The 22,513-nt window shown below is 35.1% G+C and overlaps 1 protein-coding gene across 6 annotated transcripts in view; it reads right to left on the reverse strand.

Moving 5' to 3' along the window:
- TBCK (TBC1 domain containing kinase) overlaps positions 1-22,513 on the reverse strand; it is a 222,120-nt gene that overhangs the window by 108,410 nt on the left and 91,197 nt on the right. For all 6 annotated transcript variants that reach the window (XR_012023194.1, XM_072810106.1, XM_072810107.1 and 3 more), the window contains 4 exons: positions 22,288-22,414; positions 20,836-20,886; positions 19,224-19,307; positions 13,219-13,304 (listed from right to left, as the gene is read on the reverse strand). Coding sequence is in view for 5 of the 6 variants with exons in the window: in XM_072810106.1 (XP_072666207.1) it covers positions 13,219-13,304; positions 19,224-19,307; positions 20,836-20,886; positions 22,288-22,414 (348 nt within the window). In the remaining variant the exon portion in view is untranslated. The remainder of the gene's footprint in view (positions 1-13,218; positions 13,305-19,223; positions 19,308-20,835; positions 20,887-22,287; positions 22,415-22,513) is intronic.

A 22,513-nucleotide genomic window follows, 5' to 3' on the forward strand; every position in this document is an offset into this window, starting at 1 on the left:
CGAATTCAGCAGCCTTAACAAATGCAAGGTCAGTAAAATGGGATTAGAACCAATATTGGGGATATCATAGCAGTAGCCAGACAAAACGGCACAGGCTAGCACTTTGCAGATGGGCTAGACCAGGTCAGTGGGGACTCTTGATATGGGAGATTCTAAATAAGGTACACTTTCCTAATTTATTTTGTAACCACATCTTGGTAAAATATAAAATGTTTATTACCAGTAGTCTCTTTATATTAAAATCTAAATTCTTTTCTGTAGCATTAAAAAAATAAAGACCAGGAATAAATGAAGGAACAAATGAACAAACAAAACAAACAAGTAAATACATAAATATTTCTTAATAGAAGGCGGGGCAAGATGGCAGAAGAGTAGGGTCTTTGAATCACCTGGCCCCACAAACTTACCTACAGGACTTTCAAAACATCCTGAGCACCTATAATTTGACCTGAGATTTAAAGAGAGAACAGCTAGAATGCTACAGAGAGAATTTTTTTGCTTCTAACAAGGTAGGAAGGCAGGAAAAACAAATAAATAAAGAATCCGGGCAGCCCTGGTGGCGCAGCGGTTTAGCGCTGTCTTTAGCCCAGGGCCTGATCCTGGAGACCTGGGATCGAGTCCCATGTCAGGCTCCCTGGAATGGAGCCTGCTTCTCCCTCTGTCTCTGCCTCTCTCTCTCTCTCTCTCATGAATAAATAAAATCTTAAAAAAAATAATAATAAAGAATCCAAGGGGGGAGGGGCCCCACAAGAAGCCGGGCTAAGGCTAGTGGTGAAAGCCTCTGGGGCAGGAAAGCCCAGCCCTGGGGAAGTGGGAACTCGGGCAGGATCGCAGGAGGGGCAGTGAAGCCTCAAGATTCCCGGGTGGCTATAAGAGGAGGGGCGCCGGGGACAGCTCACAGCAAACTGCGGCCTGATCTCAGTAAAAGTCTGGAGCGCTGCAGCCCTCAGGGCATTTGGGAGCATCTGCTCTGTTAGGCGGCCCGGCTCCAGACCGAGGTGGCCGTGCCCTGTTCCCTTTGGGAGAGGCGGTCCCGGAGTGCGGTTCCAGCGGCACAGGACCCGATCCCAGGGAGCCCAGTGGATACAGCCGGCGATCCCATGTTCCCCCCAGGACAGGTGGAGGTAGGGAGGGCACAGGACAGGGAAACTCTCCTGCCACGGGGCACCCCGAGCTGTGCAGGTCAGTGCCCCCTGCACCTGCCTCCAGGAGCGCATCCAGGCCACTTCGGACTGGGAGACTGTGGTAGTTACCGGGGGAGCTGACTCCAGGGCTGGAGAGCTGGCCACTGCCATTGTTGTTCCTCCTGGTTTCACCCTGCGCCTGGGAGGGGCGGGGCCACCAGGGAACAGAGGCCTCACGGGGTAAACAGCTCCCCCTGAGCCCAGCTCCCGGCAGGGGGTGGGGCATCTCCCCAGGTGCACACACCTGAGAATCAGCACAGCAGGCCCCTCCCCCAGAAGGCCAGCTGGAAGGACAAGGGAAGGGCAAGTTCTTGACCCAGCAGTGCTGGAAAGCTCCAGGAATGAGGGAAAATAGTATATAGAACTAGAGGGTCCTTTTCTTGCTTTTCTCTTTTCTTTTTCTTTTCTCTTTCCATTATGAATCATTTTTATATCAGACTAAAAATTTCCAATGTTTTTTTTTTCTTTTCCCACCTTAACTACAATATTTTACCAGCTCATTTTTAATTTTTTTTCCTTTTTGACTTTCATATTTCTACAATTATATGTCTTAGATATATTTTTCACTTCTACATTCCCTTCAATGTATTCAATTCAATTTTGGTAGATATATGAGATATATTTTTTTTCTGCCTCATTTTGTTTTACAATGGCAGAAGTTAGTACCTGTAAAATACGATCAACATATACCCAGAACCAAGTGGAGCACCGTGTTGGTTCATTCTGTGAGATTATATTCTCTCTTCCTTTCCATTCTGCCCCCCTATTTTATCTTGTTTATGTTTTGGTGGTCAGTGTTGGGGCTTTCTATAAGTATTGCTGGTTTATAAAATATGGGATTGAGCATCTTCTAACATACAGAACAAAATACACTCAGAACCAAGAGGATCACCCTCTAGAACCCATAAGGGAGAGACTACATTCTCTCTCCATTACCACTACTTCACCACCACCATCCTCCGTCCCCCCTTTTTTCTTTTTCCTCTTTTCTTTACCTTTTTTTTCACCTCTTTTTTTTTCTTCTTCTTTGTTTTTGGCTTATTATTTTTACTACTTTGTTTTAAAATTTGTTTCTCACTTTAATGGTTCTTTTATTTTGTTCTGTTCTTCTTTTTCTTTTATTTTCTGGTCTCTGATCTCTTCGGAATCATCTACGGTATTTTATGTATTTTATATGTATTTTATATGTATTTTATATGTATATATGTATTTTATATGTATTTATATGTATTTTATATGTATTTTATATGTACGGTATTTTATATTTTATATGTATTTTATTATATGTATTTTACTTACATTGTGGTTGATATTTTTGACTCAGCCTGCTCATATGGCCACTCTGCACTGCACAAAATGACTACAAGGAAGAATTCACCACAAAAGAGAGAACTGGAAATAGTACTCTCTACCACAGAGTTACAGAATTTGATTTCAATACGATGTCAGATTGAATTCGAAACTACAATTATAAAGCTACTGGTGAATCTGGAAAGAAACATAAAGGACTCTAGAGACTTCATTACTGCAGAATTGAGATATAATCAGGCCAAAATTAAAAATAGATTAAATGAGATGCAATACAAACTGGATGTTCTAACTGCTAGGGTTAATGAGGTGGAAGAGAGAGTGAGTGACACAGAAGACAAATTGTTGGTAAGGAAGGAAGCTGAGGAAAAAAGAGAAAAACAATTAAGAGGTCATGGGAGAGGCTTAGGGAAATAAATGACAGCTTGAGAAGGAAGAATATACATCTAATTGGGATTCCAGAAGAGGCTGAGAGAGAGAGGACCACAAAGTATATCTGAACAAATCATAGCTGAGAAAATCCCAAGTCTGGGGAAGCAAACAAACATTCAGATCCAAGAGATACAGAGGACCCCCGCCCCCGCCAAATAAATCAATAAAAAATGCTCAATACCTCGACATTTAATACTGAAACTTGCAAATTCCAAAGATAAAGTTCTTAAAGCAGCAAGAGACAAGAGATTCTTAACTTATATGGGGAGAAATATCAAATTAACAGCAGACCTCTCCACAGAGACCTGGCAGGCCAGAAAGGGCTGGCAGGATATATTCAGGGTCTTAAATGAGAAGAATATGCAGCCAAGAATACTTTATCTAGCAAGGCTCTCATTCAGAATACAAGGAGAGATAAAGAGCTTCCAGGATAGGCAGAAACTGAAAGAATATGTGACCACCAAACAAGTTCAGCAAGAAATACTAAGGGGGGACCCTGTAAAAGAAAGAGGAAGTCCACAGAAACAATCCACAAAAACAGGGACTGAATAGGTATTACATGACACTAAATTCATATCTTTCAATAGTAACTCTGAACATGAATGGGCTAAATGATCCCATCAAAAGACACAGGGTATCAGACTGGATAAAAAAGCAAGACCCATCTATTTTCTGTCTACAACAGACTATTTTAGACCTAAGGACACCTCCAGCCTGAAAATGAAAGGTAGGAGAATGATTTACCATTCAAATGGTCCTCAAAAGAAAGCAGGGGTAGCAATCCTCATATAAGATAAATTAAAGTTTATCCCAAAGACTGTAGTAAGAGATGAAGAGGGACACTATATAATACTTAAAGGATCTATCCAACAAGAGGACCTAACAATCATGAATATTTATGCCCGTAATGTGGGAGCTGCCAAATATATCAATTAATAACCAAAGTAAAGACATACTTAGATAATAATACACTAATACTGGGAGACTTCAACACGGTGCTTTCTGCAAATGACAGATATTCGAAGCACAGCATCTCTAAAGAAAGAAGAACTTTAAATGATACACTCGACCACATGGATTTCACAGATATATACAGAACTCTCTATCGAAATGCAACTGAATACACAGTCTTCTCAAATGCACATGGAACTTTCTTTAGAATAGACCACATACTCTGGTCACAAATCAGGTCTCAACCGATACCAAAAGACTGGGGTTATCCCCTGCATATTTTCAGACCCTAAGGATTTGAAACTTGAACTCAATCACAAAAAATTTGGGATAAACTCAAACACGTGGAGGTTAAAGAGCATCCTGCTAAAAGATGAAAGGTCAACTAGGAAATTAGAGAAGAATTAAAAAGATTCATGGAAACTAATGAGAATGAAGATACAACCTTCAAAATCTTTGGGATACAGCAAAAGCAGTCCTGAGAGGGAAATATATCGCAATACACGCCTCCCTAAAAAATTGGAATAAACTCAAACACACAAGCTAACCTTGCACCTAAAGGAACTGGAGAAAGAACAGCAAGTAAAACCTACACCAAGCAGAAGAGATATGATAGATAGATAGATAGAAGAACTAATATGATAGATAAATCCCTAGCCAGCCTTATTAAAAAGAAAAAAAGATTCAAATTAATAAAATCACGAATGAAAAAGGAGAGATCACAACCAATACCAAGGAAATACAAACGATTTTAAAAACATATTATGAGCAGGTATACGTCAACAAATTAGGCAATCTAGAAGAAATGGATGCATTTCTGGAAAACCAAAAATTACCAAAACTAGAACAGGAAGAAATAGAAAACCTGAACCAGCCAATAACCAGAGAGGAAATTGAAGCAGTCATCAAAAACCCCCCAAGACACAAAAGTCCAGGGCCGGATGGCTTCCCAAGGGAATTCTATCAAACGTTTAAAGAAGAAATAATACCTATTCTAGTAAAGCTGTTCCAAAAGATAGAAAGGGACTGAATACTTCCAAATTTGTTTTATGAGGCCTGCATTATCTTGAATCCAAAACCAAGAAAGACCCCACCAAAAGGAGAATTATAGACCAATATCCCTGATGAATACATATGCAAACATTCTCAACAAGATACTAGCCAAGATACTAGGATCTAACAGTACATTAAGAAGATTATTTATCATGACCACGTGGGATTTATCCCTGGGATGTAAGGGTGGTACAACGCTTGTAAAACAATCAATATGATAGATCACATCAACAAGGGAAAAAACGAGAATCATATGATCCTCTCAATAGATGCAGAGAAAGCATTTGACAAAATACAGCATCCATTCCTGGTTAAAACTCTTCAAAGTGTAGAGATAGAGGGAATATTCCTCAATATCTTAAAAGCCATCTATGAAAAGCCCACAGCAAATATCATTCTCAAGAGGGAAAAACTGAGAGCCTTTCCCCTAAGGTCAGGAACACGTCAGGGATGTCCACTCTCCCCACTGCTAATTCAACATAGTAGTAGAAGTCTTAGCCCAGGAATCAGATAACAAAAAGACATTAAAGGCATTCAAATTGGCAAAGAAGAAGTCAAAATCTCCCTCTTCGCAGATGACATGATACTGTGTATAGAAAACCCAAAAGACTCCACCCCAAGATTGCTAGAACTCATACAGTAATTCGGCAGTGTGGCAGGATACAAAATCACTGTCCAGACATCAGTGGCATTTCTATACACTAATAATGAGACTGAAGAAAGAGAAATGAAGGAATCAATCCCATTTACAATTGTACCCCAAAGCATAAGATACCTAGGAATAAACCTAACCAAAGAGGTAAAGGATCTATACCTTAAAACCTACAGAACACTTCTGAAAGAAACTGAGGAAGACACAAAGAGATGGAAAAATATTCCATGCTCATGGGTTGGAAGAGTAAACATTGTGAAAATGTCAATGCTACCCAGAGCAATTTACACATTCAATGCAATCCCTATCAAAATACCAGGACTTCCTTCACAGAGTTGGAATAAATAATCTTAAGATTTGTATGGAATCAGAAAAGACCCCAAATAGCCAGGGGAATTTTAAAAAAGAAAACCATATCTGGGGGCATCACAATGCCAGATTTCAAGCTGTATTACAAAGCTGTGATCATCAAGACAGGTCCTGACACAAAAAAAGACACATAGATCAATGGAACAGAATAGAGAACCCAAAAATGGGCCCTCAACTCTATGGTCAACTAATATTCGAGAAAGCAGGAAAGAATATCCACTGGAAAAAGGACAGTCTCTTCAATAAATGGTGCTGGGAAAATGGACAGCCACATGCAGAAGAATGAAACTAGACCATTCTCTTACACCATATACAAAGATAAACTCAAAATGGTTGAAAGATCCAAATGTGAGACAAGAATCCATCAAAATCCTAGAGGAGAACACAGGCAACACCCTTTTTGAACATGGCCACAGCAACTTCTTGCAAGATACATCTATGAAGGCAAGGGAAACAAAAGCAAAAATGAATTATTGGGACTTAATCAAGATAAAAAGCTTCTGCACAGCAAAAGAAACAGTCACCAAACCTAAAGACAACCTACAGAATGGGAGAAGATATTTGCAAATGACGTTATCAGATAAAGGGCTAGTATCCAAGATCTATAAAGAACTTATTAAATTCAACAGCCAAGAAACCAAAAATCCAATCATGAAATGGGCAAAAGACATGAACAGAAATTTCACAGAGGAAGACATAGAAATGGCCAACAAGCACATGAGAAAATGCTCTGCATCACCTGCCATCAGCGAAATACAAATCAAAACCACAATGAGATATGACCTCACACCAGTGAGAATGGCGAAAATTAACAAGACAGGGAACAACAAATGTTGGAGAGGATGTGGAGAAAGGGGAACCCACTTGCCTGTTGGTGGGAAAGCAAGCTGATGCAGCCACTCTGGAAAACTGTGTGGAGGTTCCTCAAAGAGTTAAAAATAGAGCTACCCTATGACTCGGCAAATTGCACCACTGCATATTTATCTCAAAGATACAGATATAGTGAAATGGTAGGACACCTGCACCTCAATGTTCATAGCAGCATTGTCCACAATAGCCAAACTGTGGAAGAAGCCACGATGTCCTTCGACAGATGAATGGATAGAGAAGATACACACACACACACACACACACACACACACACACACACAATGGAGTATTACTCAGCTAGCAGAAAGGATGAATACCCACCATTTGCTCTGATGTGGTTGGAACTGGAGGGTATTATGCTGAGTGAAATAAGTCAATCGGAGAAGGACATCACCATATGGTTTCACTCATATGGGGAATATAAGGAATAGTGAAAGGGATTATAAGGGAGAGGAGGGCAACTGAGTGGGAAAAATCAGAGAGGGAGACAAAATATTAGACACTCCTAACTCTGGAAAATGAAAAAAGGGTTGCGGAAGGGGATGTGGGCAGGAGTTTGGGGTAAGTGGGTGACAGGCACTGAGGAGGGCACTTGATGGGATGAGCACTGGGTGTTATACTCTATGTTGGCAAATCTAACTTCAATAAAAACAAATGAAAAAATATTTCTTAGTAATCCTTTCACATTTTCTGTTAGTATAAACCAAGCTGAATATAAATTTTGAGAAGAAAGGAGTCTGTAGTAGTATAAGCATCCATTAATATTGCAGTTAAATGACAGTGGTTTGCCACCATACTTGCTTACCACTGAATTTGTTTGCTTTATCTTTAGAAGTGACAGTAGGTTCAAAAGGCACATATAGAACTGAGATACAGCTCTTATCATTTATCTTAATGGCCACCTGACAACTGTTCATAATTTGTAAGCTGAATGCTATTCATGGCACTTCAGAAAAATAGTTTCCTTAGGAATGAAGAAACATACTTTTATGTTCTCATTTCAAAGGCCTTGTATATTTTCAGAAGCAGAAATATACACCAAAACAAAAATGATAAAAATCACCCTGGCCCCAATTTTGCCAAATACAAGTTACTCACACTATTTATATGCAAATCACATAACTACCATGACATATATAATTTAAGCATCACATCAGTGCATAGTATTCCTAACTATTCAAGCTCCAACAGTGCTCAATATTTAGAATTCTGTGACCCACAGCAAATGGAAAGGAGCCAGAAATCAGTCTTTCCTGCAATGAGAGCCTGCATTTCAATGACGGGAGATTAATGAGGGCTTACTTTGATAGGATTAGTTATTGAGTAGGAAACTTGGTTCAGAATCTTACTACAAAAGTGCCCACCCCTGCCCTCAATGAACCTAGCCTATACTGTTAGTGATGCAGAAAGTCACCTAAGCAATTATTTTAAAAGTAGAACACTGAAGATAGTAATTCAAGGGGAAACAAAGAAACAAAACCTACTGCACAAACTACTGAAATGCAACTAAAAATATGTGATTATTAATAAAGTAAAATGTTAGAAAAATCCTGCATATCATCACATGCTTTCCCCCAGTATTCACTATCAACACTCTCTGTATTAAAAATACCAAATCTGTTTTCACAATTAAATTTAAAAGTAGTCTTAATATTTTCATATTATCTACAGACGAGAAACAGGCCAACAATAAAAAAAAAAAGCAAGATAAAAGATTTAGAAAAAACCCTCAATCTTCTATTAAAATTTTATCTTTGCTAAATACCTTGCAGTTTGCTTAGTCTCTGAGACAAGAGAATTGTAAAAAGACATTTTTTTTGCCGGTGAGATATATTCTCCTTTCCCTTATTTTTCTTTGTTTAATCTAGGATTCTCAATATTGAAAAAAGTATTCTCTAGAGGGTGTTTGGAAATATATGTAGAGTCACTTTTCAGAAATACATGCAAGCATTTAATTGTCATCATAATTAGGGGATTACTACAGGCAATCAGTGGATGGGGGCCAGTGAGGCTCAGCACTTGTCATGTACTAGACATTCTCATCACACAAGAAACTGTTTCCCATCCCATATGACTTGTATCTCGTAAGATTAATCATAGTACATATATAAATCAGTATTACTTCATAATAATACCAGGATTAAAGAATTTTTACAAGAAATTACACAAAAAGGGCAGCCCAGGTGGCTCAGCGGTTTAGTGCTGCCTTCAGTCCAGGGCCTGATCCTGGAGACACAGGATCGAGTCCCACGTTAGGCTCCCTGCAGGGAGCCTGCTTCTCCCTCTGCCTGTGTCTCTGCATATCTCTCTCTCTCATGAATAAATAATATCTTTAAAAAAATAAATTACATAAAAATGTCCCATTAATTATTGAAGGGGGTCATAATAAAGAGGGAAGCATAAATCAAAGATATCACATATATATTATTGAATAATTACCTCACTCTCTGTAGCAGCACATTTAATAAACACCAATATATACTCTCCATTCAGATTTAACAGAAATTAACAATTTTTGACAATTGTTTTGGAAATTTAAAAAATCAAAATAATACATTATCAATAGAACGGAAGGCTCCTTTGTATCACTCCTCTAATTTTCTCTTTTTAAAATATTATGTTTGTACTTTCTGTAACTTCTGTGAAAATTCCTTCCTAGATGTAAATAATGAATATGACACTCCTTAATTAGTTAGGTCTTCTAGTCAATCTAGAACTTATTTTTATATATCATATGAAATTGGCTTTCATTTCCACTCCCTTCCATGTAGTTACCCACTGTATTAGAGCCATTTGTTTGACAATCTGCTCTTTTCTAAATGATTTATATAGCCATTTCTGTCACATACCAATATCTACTTATGGGTATGTCTGTTTTATGTTTATGTTTTTCGTTTTACGAGTTTATATTAATATTACTGTATTTGGGTTAGTATTTGCCTAACTCATACTTTTTATCTCCTTCTTTGACCAATATCCTTAAATTTTTATCTCATAAATAGCGTAAATGGATTTATGGATTTCTTAAATGTCTGAAAATTTCTTTTATTAGTCAATCTAATTAGCTTACATTCTATGATGTTTTTATAGTTTCGGTTGACTTTGCTCCACACACCCCCTCACCCCTCCCATTGATTTAGAAGTTATACATTCTCTTTCTATTTCCTTAATGATTACCATTAAAATTTTAATATGCATTCTATACTTCTGCATTTCTTGTGAGTGGAGACACTAACTGCCTTTTGTTCTGGAAAAAAAAAATATATATATATATATATATATTTATTTATTTATTTATTTATTTATTTATTTTGTTGTTGTTAAAGATTTTATTTATTTATTCATGAGAGACACAGAGAGAGAGGCAGAGACACAGGCAGAGGAAGAAGCAGGATCCCTGCAAGGAACCCAATGTGGGACCTGATCCCAGGACCCCGGGATCACGCCCTGAGCCAAAGGCAGATGCTCAACCGCTGGGCCACCCAGGCATCCCTGGATTATATTTTCCAAGGCTGTTTTGATACAAACATATTAGAAAATGTATGTATGGTTAGAAAATCAAGATATATATGCTAATACTCCTGCTGCTTGCTGTGCTATGAGGGATAATGTCCTTTGTCTCTGAACCAGGAGTCTTGGGTTTTCTGCTAGCAGCTATGAAACTGTAACAGGCTCATTTATTAGTTTCAGTGGAGTTAAATCAAATCCCAGATGTGAAAAGATCCCTGACTTGATGTTAAAGTATAAGGAGTATATTTATTTTTCCTTCATATAATATAAAAACATTACAACACTTTTAAGCTGAGTTCTCACCTACTCTTATCTTTTTTTACTACTGTTAGTTAAAATTTTATTTCCATTCAGCTATTAGCCTTTTCTAAATTAATTTTATGTATAAATATTTAATAGTCATTGTTCAATTAGATTTATAAGTTTGTGAGGATTAGATAAGTGGCTTATTTAAAGAGGGTGGAGCAGGACATGGCACACAATAAGCACTTAATATATGTTGGCATTATTTTTTTAGCAATATTTTTTGCTCACCATCCTCATACTATACTCATTCCGAATTCAATTTTTCTGATTAACTAAAGCAAATATGGACTATATATTTCCTTTGATGAGTCCTTTCTTAATATCATCTATATTCATGAATATGTCTCAAAATTTTATCAGGCTGTCTTTGTAATTCCATACATATTTTTCTGCATACATTTTTTTTTGTCAATCACCAACACGTCTGGCCCAGTGCAATTTTCTGTTTACTACTGGGCATAGTTAGGTACTTTCAAGAGAATTCTTTGAAAATAATCCCTTCTTTTAGTCTGTGTTTTAGCTATTAGTATTCTTTCCCCCTCAAATACTTTATTCCATTACCAACTTGGCAGTCAGATCCTCTATAATTTCTTCAACTCCAGCCATAATATTTAATGTAGTTTTGTCTTATACCTCCCATAATGTGAAGTAAGAAAGGTGGGGTTATGTAAAAACTGAATACTTAACATGATAATATGTATACTGGTTAATTTTTTGTTTATAAGGTCTTTTTTTTTTCTTTTTTTTATAAGGTCTTTTATCATTATATAATTATAGGGCTTGTCCTTATTTTATTTCTTAACCTGTACATGTTCTTTTTGGAGCCCTCACAGAATAAACCAGGTACTTAAGTAAAAGGTATTTCTCCAGAAGCCTAGAAGCAAAAGACACTGTAAATGTTAAGGATGGTTACATTACAGAATAATACAAAACACAATACAAAGAGAAATGAACTAGGAATAAGTATACCTATGTTTTAGTCTCTATTCTCCCAATGGAAGATAAACTAGACTAGGGGCAGAGGGTTGTCAAATGATGTAAGTTAAAATTTTAGTTGTGACTAATTAGTTTTGTCATCTTCTCAAACATTATATTTCTCAAATGCTGAAATTATCTGCTTCATATGTCTTGCAGGTTTGTTTTTGAGAATTAAATAATGTTAATGGAAATATTTTTAAACTTCAAAGTACTCTGCAAATATTCATACTATAATTATTATTAACACTTTAAATACATTAGTTAAGTGTTAATATAAACATTTTTTCACCTCTAATCTTACCATTAATATACTGGTCCCTGAATAAGAGCCTTAAAAGGAAAGGCATGATCAAGAAACAAAGAAAGTTAAGATGGAATGAGGAGATCTCTATCTCAAATATGTTTTTTTTTTTTTGGGCAGCCCGGATGGCTCGGCGGTTTCGTGCTGCCTTCAGCCCAGGGCGTGATCCTGGGGACCCGGGATCGAGTCCCACGTCGGGCTCCCTGTATGGAGCCTGCTTCTCCCTCTGCCTATGTCTCTGCCTCTCTCTCTCTCTCTCTGTCTCTCATGAATAAATTAAAAAAAAATTCAAATATGTTTCTTTTGAGGTTTACAAAAACCTATGATACCATACTCCGGAAGACTTTTAAAAGAGGTTTGACTCCACATCACATAACACTGATGAGTAACAGGCTAACCATGACTAATCTTTAAGAGTCAACTCCGACTTTTGGGTTGACATGGACTATTAAGAAGCTAATGAAGTAAGCCAAAATCTGGCAAAGCTTCTGAGGGAAATATATCAAGAAAAATACAGAAGCTGCTACTTAAAAATTCACTAAAGTTTAAGTTTCCTACTGCTTCAAAAGCAGGCCTGAATATCAAAATTCAAGTAAAACACTTATAGCAGCACAGTTTATTACAACATTCGAACTAAAGGATTTTTCAAAACAATTTGATAGTGCCAAAAAAAACAACATACTTTCCCTTTACTTAAAGTGGGAATATGTAAGGTAATCACACAAACTTTATAACAGAAGGCTATAATTAGTAATAGGAACTGGTTTAAACATATGGACTTCTTGGAACAACAAATTTTTATTTTTATTTTTTTAAAGATTTTATTTACTCATGAGGGACAGAGAAAGAGAAAGAGAAAGAGAAAGAGAGAGAGAGAGAGAGAGAGAGAGAGAGGCAGAGACACAGGCAGAGGGAGAAGCAGGCCCCATGCAGGGAGCCCAACAACAGACTTGATTCTGGGACTCTAGGATCATGTCCCGGGCCAAAGGTGGCACTAAATCGCTGAGCTACCCGGGGATACCCGTAACAACAATTTTTTTTTTTTTAAGATTTTATTTTATTTACTCATGAGAGATACAGAGCGAGAGAGAGAGAGAGGCAGAGGGAGAAGCAGGCTCCACACAGGGAGCCCGATGTGTGTTCGATCCCTGGTCTCCAAGATCAGGCCCTGGGCTGCAGGCAGCGCTAAATGGCTGCGCCACTGGGGCTGCCCAACAACAAATTTTTAAAAACAGTACCCCTTTGTGCTACCAATTTTTACTCTATTTTTTATTTCATGTTCTATTAATGTACCAAGTACTTACATCTGGAATAAATCCAATCTCATTGAGATGATTGCTCAACTCTGGATCATGGAATGCAATCATCTGTGAGAACACAGTCAGATACTCTGGAACAACAATGAAGTTTTAGACAATCAACATTTTTACATGATACTTCAAAATAAAGACATCTTATTAAAAGAAATTACTGTTTTATATACATTTTGAATGATATTTAATTTCTCCAAGAGGAAAATATACTTTAATAGGTAATTTTCTGTTTTATTAGCATTTTAATCACTACTAATTATTAAACATACCAAAATGCTGTGGCACAATTTATTTTCTACCTTCTTAACTATCAGTTCATTTCTTAAATCACAGATTATATATGTGATATTTTCCTATTAAATTCAACATACAGTTTCTCTAGCAATATTAAATCTGTATTGCATTTACTGTATATTCAGAAAGTGGAACAGATACTTAAATAAAGAACACTTTATAAGCAATCAATAGAATAATTATGCTTCAAATTTGTTTATATATACAGAGATAGGCCTTTGTTCCAGTTCTAACATATTTTCATCTAAGGGCTCTACTTTGCGATATTTAGGATTAAGAATGAACAAGATGTTAATCGGGATATAGACATATGGGTAAACAAAAATACATGTTGTTGATTCTAATCCTATTTTAATTCATAAAGTTCAGTTAAAATATGAGGATTATTTCCTTATTTTTTCCACTCTTTCAACAAAATACTATTCTTGTCAATTTACTCACTGCGTTCTAATCTGAACAAGATTCTGGCAACCATCACTCAAGGAAATCATATTTTTACTACGTAAAAAGACAAAATTAACACATACCTCAAGGAGCTCAACTTTTTTTTTTTCTTTTTGAAATTAAAATGACTTTTTTCATTTTAAACTACAAAACCATGCCTCAGGCAATTCCCCACAGCTATGCTCTATTTTGAAAATAAAGTGAGTAGAATGCTGCCTTACTTAAATCTGATGGTTATTGTGAAGATACATAATAATAAAAGACTGAATAAATGTGACTTATATTTTGCAGTTAAGAACAGAGGACTGGGGAGTTTTCATGACTATTTAGGATTATTCTCTAGTTTATGACATAGCCAGCCTCATAATTTAGGTTTTCAGGTTCCTAGCTGAAAAGGTTTCTAGCTGTATGTTTTTCCAGATGTGCCACAAAGAGGGATATCTCAAAAGAGCAGAAAGTAGGAGTTGTAGAAATACTGGAGAATATGGTAAGAAAAATTCCAGGTTATCTGTGTCTTTCTGAAGGAAGACAGACATTTACTACTCAGGGATTCCCCTGGAAATGACATGGAAGATGCTGAGGAGTTCAGCATGATGGAATGAAGCATTTGTAATGCTGAGAAGAGAAAAAAAGACTGAGGTGGGAAATTTTTAAGCTTGTTTTCAAATGCAGTTTTGTTATGTGAATAAACCGTACCTTGTTTATATTTAGTTTAAAACAGTAGTTCTTTTAAGAAAATAAGAACTATATAAAATTGCATTTTAAAACTCTGATAAATCAATCATCAAAACTGTTTTCCTTTATCAAATAAAGGTCAATACTTGGAACTACTACTATTGCTATTTTTGAGCCATCTCCCTATTCAAATCTACACTATGGTTAGGTGTCTGTAAATATGGCTGTTATGTGGTGTCACATGATAAAGTACTTCCCATAGGTTTAAAAAAATGACAATAACTCAATGAACATTTTCTCTTAGTAACTTCAACTTCTTTCAATAAAGTAGATCAAACCAATTACTTGGTGAAAATAACCTATAAAAATATTGTCTGCTTTTTTTGGTTTTATTTTTTAAAGTACCTTAATTTTAATATTTAAAGAAATAGTACTAAATCTATGACAATCTGTTAATATAAGTTGCCTTCCCCCTCTTTTCCTCAATTAAAACTTTACTTCTACCTGGGTGTTTTTTTGTTGTTTTTAAATTTTATTTATTTATTCATGATAGTCACACAGAGAGAGACAGAGAGGCAGAGACACAGGCAGAGGGAGAAGCAGGCTCCATGCAGGGAGCCCAATGTGGGACTCGATCACGGGTCTCCAGGATCGCACCCTGGGCCAAAGGCAGGCACCAAACCGCTGCGCCACCCAGGGATCCCTACCTGGGTGTTTTATGTAAGGGATGAATTACTGAATTCTACTCCTGAACCTACTATTACACTGTATGTTAACTAATTGGAATTTAAAGTAGTACTTGAAAGAAAAACAACAAAAAAATAAAATTTTGCTTCTAATGAGCATATTGTATTGTATAATTATTTACCTATAAGCAACGATACATATTTTATAAAAAGGAGCACCAAGAAGCACTAGAAAGAAAAGATGAGGCGGTGCTGTTCTCAATACCATGATAAAGCTGAATTCTGGATCTAATTTGAACTTTTACCCATGGGTGTTGGGTAAAGAATAGGTATTTGATTAATACTTTTCTTGACTTGGTGTTTATAGCAACAGAATACATTCTATCCACTGTCTCATCTTTTCTTTGAAAACAAGAAAGTTACAGTTCACATCAGCTTCAAGAGTTACAGATTGAAGTAAAAACTCAGGTCAGATCCCAATGGCCCATTGTTTAATTTTCTTTCCAATTCTAATTAGCAAAGTATGTTTACAGTCCTAACTTACCTAGGAGCTAGAGGTACACAACATCAGTAATTGTAAGCATTCAACTATATGTTGATGAAAGCATATAGTTATTAACTTTTAAAAAGTACACTTTGTTTTAAACTACAAAACCATGCCTCAGGCAATTCCCCACAGCTAGGCTCTAGTTTATTAAATATCATTCTTACCTAAGCCTGATAAAAGATAATTACTATGTGGTATTATGTGGCTAAGTAAGGATGGACTGAAGAAACCTAATCCATCATGAAAACATATTCCTTGTATTCTACCAAATATCCATAGTGGATTTATGATATATGATATGTGCTATAATTGCATATATATGTATAAAATATACACAAATACATAAGTATTTATATAAAATATACACATAAATATATATATACATTTATATTATTATATACTACATATCATCTCATGGAAATATGAGTCATAAGGCTGGCAAAAGTTTTGGTTGCTCAGGACAAACTTTGGAATGAGATATACTATGGTTTGTTTTATTTGGAAAAAATTTTTAAGGTAGGATATAGTAGAACTGATGAAGTCAGCACTAGGTGATATTTTGAGTTATTTCAAAAATGTACTTAAAGGTTCCCTAAAGTAAATTAAAAAAAAAATTGAAGTGTATATGTCCTTTGATTTAGAAATCAACTTCAGAGAATTTAAGGGTAGTACAGATAAATAGACCAGTAGTCAAAATAAAACAAAGAATTTCAAGGAGAGGTACTTGGGTGTCTCAGTTGGTTAAACATCTGCCTTTGGTTCAGTCATGATCCCAGGGTGCTGAGATCAAGCCCCACATTGGGCTCCCTGCTCAGCACGGAGCCTGCTTCTCCCTCTCCCACTGACTGCTGCTCTCCCTGCTGTGCTCACTTGCTCTCTCTCTCTGTCAATAAATAAGTAAAATCTTTTTTTAAAAAACAAAAAATTTTAAACATAGAGTGAGTGAACTAGCTAGATATTTAAAACAAAAATTCAAGGATATTACTGCTGACTCTTAAAATGTTCATAGAACATTCTAATTGTGATTTCTAATAATGAAGATATACATCTAGAGCCATAATAATATCCCTTAAATAGTATTTTTTAACAGGTGACCTATGTAAGGGTAAATGTTATGTTATTTTTTAAGAAGAAAATCAAGATATTTTTGAAAATTCACCTTAGACTTCAAGTGAAGTTTAATCTTGCACTACTGCACAAAATCATGTGTAATATACATTTTTTGTTTTAGTGAAACTTTATACCTTTTAATTTTTTGCAATGAGATATAAAATAAAAAGTTTTTTTCCCTTTTATTCCTTCCAAATTAAAAATTCTTACACCTCTCTTTAAAACAGATTCTTTTTTTTTTTTTTTTAAAGATTTTATTTATTTATTCATGATAGTCACAGAGGAGAGAGAGAGAGAGGCAGAGACACAGGCAGAGGGAGAAGCAGGCTCCATGCACCGGGAGCCCGACGTGGGATTCGATCCCGGGTCTCCAGGATCGCGCCCTGGGCCAAAGGCAGGTGCCAAACCACTGCGCCACCCAGGGATCCCTAAAACAGATTCTTAATTCATTACATACTTTTCAAATAACAGTGTAAGGATTTTGTATGACACTCATATTTTTATGCAGCTATTTATAAATAAGTCATCTGTTTGTTCTCAAAAACAATTTCATAATATGGATACAAGATGAAATTTAGAAAGTTCCCACACATGGGAACATTACTTGATTAGTAACAAATAATCAGCATACTGTTTCACCTCCTTCTTTAGTTTTTTTGGATTTCAGGCAATAGACTTGACTACTGGCTATTTTATCAACCCATTCTGGATGTTTTTACTGTAGTTCTCGTCTTTGTCCTCTGTCTTAAGGATATTTTTATCCTTTTCTGCCAAGTAAATTCCTACTTAAATTTCCAATTCATCAATAAATATTCTCTCTTTAATGAAACCTTTCTAGACATACTCTCTCTTCCCTTTGCTACCAAAAAGAAAAGAAAATTTGAAAAAACACAAAATTATTTCCCAACTTCATCCTCTATGCTAATATAGTAGTATGTAATGTTTATTTCATTGACTTATAAGTATTCATTTTTGTATTTATGAGAAAATTATTAACACAAAAATAAACTTTAAATAATAGTGTAGTCTTTTAATTACAATATTAAATGTTAAAATATATTACTGATTAACAAACTAAGACTAGTTTTGGCCTTTCTAAGTCCTTCCAAATTCATGTTGTGTACACTATGGTTTCTCTTGTACTTATATGAAACACGATCTTGTCCTGTTTATCTGTTTAATAAGCCTTTTTAAAGTGTATTTTAAAAGTCTGCAGTTAAAAAGTATAAAAACTCATCTTTCTCAAGTTGGAAATTCATTATCAATATAAAATATCTGTATTATAAAACAACTACTAGAAAAAACTTTTTGGAGGTAAATAATTTCTATATTTTGAAATAGGAATCTATACAGAACTAAAAGAAAAACACATGTAATAGAAACTATGGAATATGGCCCTCTAAGAGCTAGCTAATTCATTTTATAAGTTCTGATTTAATTGCCCTCCCCCCCCTTTTTTTTGAGGATTCTCCAAATATCTTCATCTTTCTTAAAGTAAAGGAATCTAGCTAGGTGCTATGCTTTAACAGAGGTCTGATAAATTTGGGAAAAGATTATTTCCAGGCTTTTGATATGAAAGTTCAGTTAATATTTTGGATTCATGTTAGCTTTAAAAATAACAGCATTATTTCTGACTTAACTAAAGATTAAGGAATCACCTTTTGTGATACACAAATACTCACCTGAATATTTTCTATAATTGTTTAATTGTTTCAGTTTGTTTTGGTCACTATTTGACAAGTTATTTGCATTGTATAGTCTCTGAAATCTTGGTATCATCCAAAGTGCTGTTATTAAATCCACTCATTTTGGTATTGCTGGAATCTTAAAGAGTATATGCCAATTCTATAATAAATATCACTGATAAAGGTAATAAGGAAACTATGAATAAGTATGGGACATATCTCAATAAGATATAAGATACACTCTTATAATACATAACTTCATAAATTCTCAGAAGTTGACATTACATGACTCTTGAAGTTGGATTTACTAAATTAACATAAAAGCAAAAAGCAACTTCCTTCCTATAAAACATATTTGTCTTCGGTTAGTAGTAGAAAAATATCATAATTCTCTATAGATTTGGAAGAAAGACTAAACTTAATGGTCTCTTTATCGGTTTTAGTGATGGGTTATTATCATATTTTATTGGGTCACCATCATAAATGTAACTGAGTATTGTTACTTTTGACATAAGCACTTTCTTTGTAAAAAGGCAAGTAAAGACATTTGCTTACCTTGTATTACGTGTGAGTTGTCTTTCAAAAAGAAGTTATACAGGTATTTGGGGATAAAGGCAGACATACAAGCATAAGCCAAAGCTAAGAAAGAATAAGGCAAAGATACATAGCAAATTAGCCAATGGGGTAAATGACTAGAAGCCACTCAGCACACAATCCTTGAATCTACTATTAAACAAGAGTCATGTTAACAATTGATGGAAACACAAAATTAAGTGGGGAGGGGAACCCTCTGTCTTTATTTTTTTTTTTTTATTTTTTATTTTTTTTAAAAGATTTTATTTATTTATTCATGATAGTCACAGAGAGAGAGAGAGAGGCAGAGACACAGGTAGAGGAAGAAGCAGGCTCCATGCAGGGAGCCCGACGTGGGATTCGATCCCGAGTCTCCAGAATCGCGCCCTGGGCCAAAGGCAGGCGCCAAACCACTGCGCCACCCAGGGATCCCAACCCTCTGTCTTTAAAACGGAAATATTTTGGGCAACAAAAAATAACCACCCTAGTAATTTTTCAGTTTCAAATGAGAGTGGCAATCATTATCCCACAACAATAAAAACTTTTATTACCAGAAAAAAAAATCTCTAAATTTCATCATCATTAATGAGCCATACAGACCTCAAGATCCTTAATTTTTGTTGATACAAACAAAAGAGTCTGAGAACTTTGGATTTAGGAACTCTAGTCATAAACTGTTCTTTGAAACACAGATCTCATTTTTTGATCAATGTGTGATAATAGACTATGCTTGACTAAACACAGCAAAATCTCTGTTCTAGATTAATGAGTATTGACGTCAGAGAACAGTGCATTTTAAAAAATCACTCAAATAGTGAAATTATAGCTCTCTGGAATTATGCTATCTCTACTAAATTCCTGAAATCTTTGTAAATTCTGACATGAAATAGAATTTGAAAAAGATGGGAGATTTCAAGATTGAAATTTCTGGAGATTCATGATATATAGGGTAGCAGCCTCTCTATGTGATATCATTAGTGATTAGAATCAATTAAATTTAACAAATAGTTTTTGAAAAACCTTCTATAAAAGAGGCATTATAAAAAGGGGGCAGAAAATAAAAAAACTTGCCATTAAAAAAAAGCTACTAAACAAAGAAAGGGTTACTATATTAGTATATAAATAACTAAAAAACATGCACAAGATACATTTCCAGAAATACAAGGTGCTATATGCATTCAAGAGGGAGAACAAGAAAAGTCTTCATTAAGGAATAACTGAAATGATCAGCTTTGGAGATACAAGACCACTATTTATTTCTTTATAAACTATTCAGAAAGTATACATAGACTAAAGCTAATCTCTAAAAAAGTCAAAATTTTCTCCAAAGTTTCATTAAATGGTCATCTCAGAAGATGAATTCATATTTAGATTCTCCCTAAATTTCTAGTCATTGCCTGGTCACGACTGAAACTCTAGTGATAGATTAATCTTACATCCTCTAAAATGAGTCTAACAGATTATTTCACAGAAATTTACAGTATCTACTATGAAGAGTCAAGAACCTTACAACAAAAACAAAAACCTTTCCTGTCTGAATAAAATATTTTAGAAAAATATGTACAATGATTATTTAAATGATAAACAGGCTTACCTTCATTATTGAAATTTAAATATAGGAATGGAGCACAAAGTGAATCAAGACCTGATTACAAGGGGTTGGGGAGAAATAATTCAATAAATATAAATCAATATAAGTGTATATACATACCTTATTCAGTTCCCCACATTACTTTTATATAGATTAAGCATTATAAGTATTACCCATCCAGAAATATATTACATCATTGGGTAGTGTGAAGCATAATTGATAATGACTGGTACATAGTAAATGCCCAATACAAATCAGCTATTGTTATTATCAATATTATTATGAGTTAAAGAGAGAAATATAGTAATCAAAAAATGTAAAATTGATAGAAGACTTAGAATATGGTCTCATCTCTGATCCTGTGTGATTTTGGCATCATTTTAACATCTCTAAGCATATATCCTTATCCTGGAGATGGAAATTTGTCTTACAAGTTTCTCTGAGATGATGAAAAGCAATCTTTTAGAAATTGTGAAGTAAAATACAAATATATTACATATTTCTTTTATTTAAAAATTTTTAATAATATCTATTTCCTAGAGTTTTTTTTTTAAGATTTTATTTATTTACTCATGAGAGACACAGAGAGAGAGGCAGAGACACAGGCAGAGGGAGAAGCAGGCTCCATGCAGGGAGCCCGATGCAGGACTCGATCCCGGGTCTCCAGGATCACACCCTGAGCTGAAGGTGGAGCTAAACCGCTGGCGCTGCCCTAGACATATTTCTTTTATTGATAACAATGCTATTCATATGTTGTCATGTTAAAGGAAGGCACATAAATCTATCTGATAATTGTTAGGAAGAAATGGAATTCTACAATGGACAAGGCTAGGAAGAATAATAGCTTCAATTTAAGTTTGGCCAGATAGATATTTAGATTTAAAAATAAAAACTACTGTTCATAACAACAAATTAAAAAATAGAACTGGGAAGAATGGGCATCTTATTCTTGAAAATGAGAAGGGCTAAAAATCAAGGATATGGAACATCAAAATTATTTTTAAAAAAGAAGAGATAACAAATAAAATGAGCATTTAGGGTGGTATCCTATTTTCTAATTCCTAATAACCATGATAACCAAGTTGTAAATCATTCAATGACAAGATTATCAATTAGCCCCAAATTATTTATGGTACAATATTATTCTATAATGTACATAAGCAATAAAAAAGTATCCCCAAAGATTACAACAGCACAGAATATTCTTCCTACTTTCCTAATCAACATTATGGCAAATTGTTTAATTAAATATCATACATTCAAATGATATCCACCAGGCATTTAGACAAAATTTTAAAAAAAGCTCTTTCAAAAAATGGGTAACTTCAGTATCAACTGTCTTGAAAGCCAAGGATATTTTGATGTTTTGTTTCAATTTTTCAAATTGTTAGTCATGCAACATGCTCCAAATACTTCAAAAAGAGTCTTAATAATTGGGGGTGGGGGGGAAGTTACCTTGCCAATATACAAGATCAGGATGAGACACGACCCAAGCTTTTAATACACGCCTAAATTTTGCATGACCTTCTGGTGATGATAATAGTTCATCATACTGATGACACCGAGGAATGTCCACTTCAATCTGTAAAACAGTGAAACAATCAGGTAGAACTGGAATACAGTCGTGATCTCCAATAGATGTCAAGATAAGGAAAAGGAAAGACTGTGTCTTGAATTTCAG

This window comes from Canis lupus, chromosome 33 (genome assembly GCF_048164855.1).
Source record: "Canis lupus baileyi chromosome 33, mCanLup2.hap1, whole genome shotgun sequence".
Classification (NCBI taxonomy): Eukaryota; Metazoa; Chordata; class Mammalia; order Carnivora; family Canidae; genus Canis; species Canis lupus.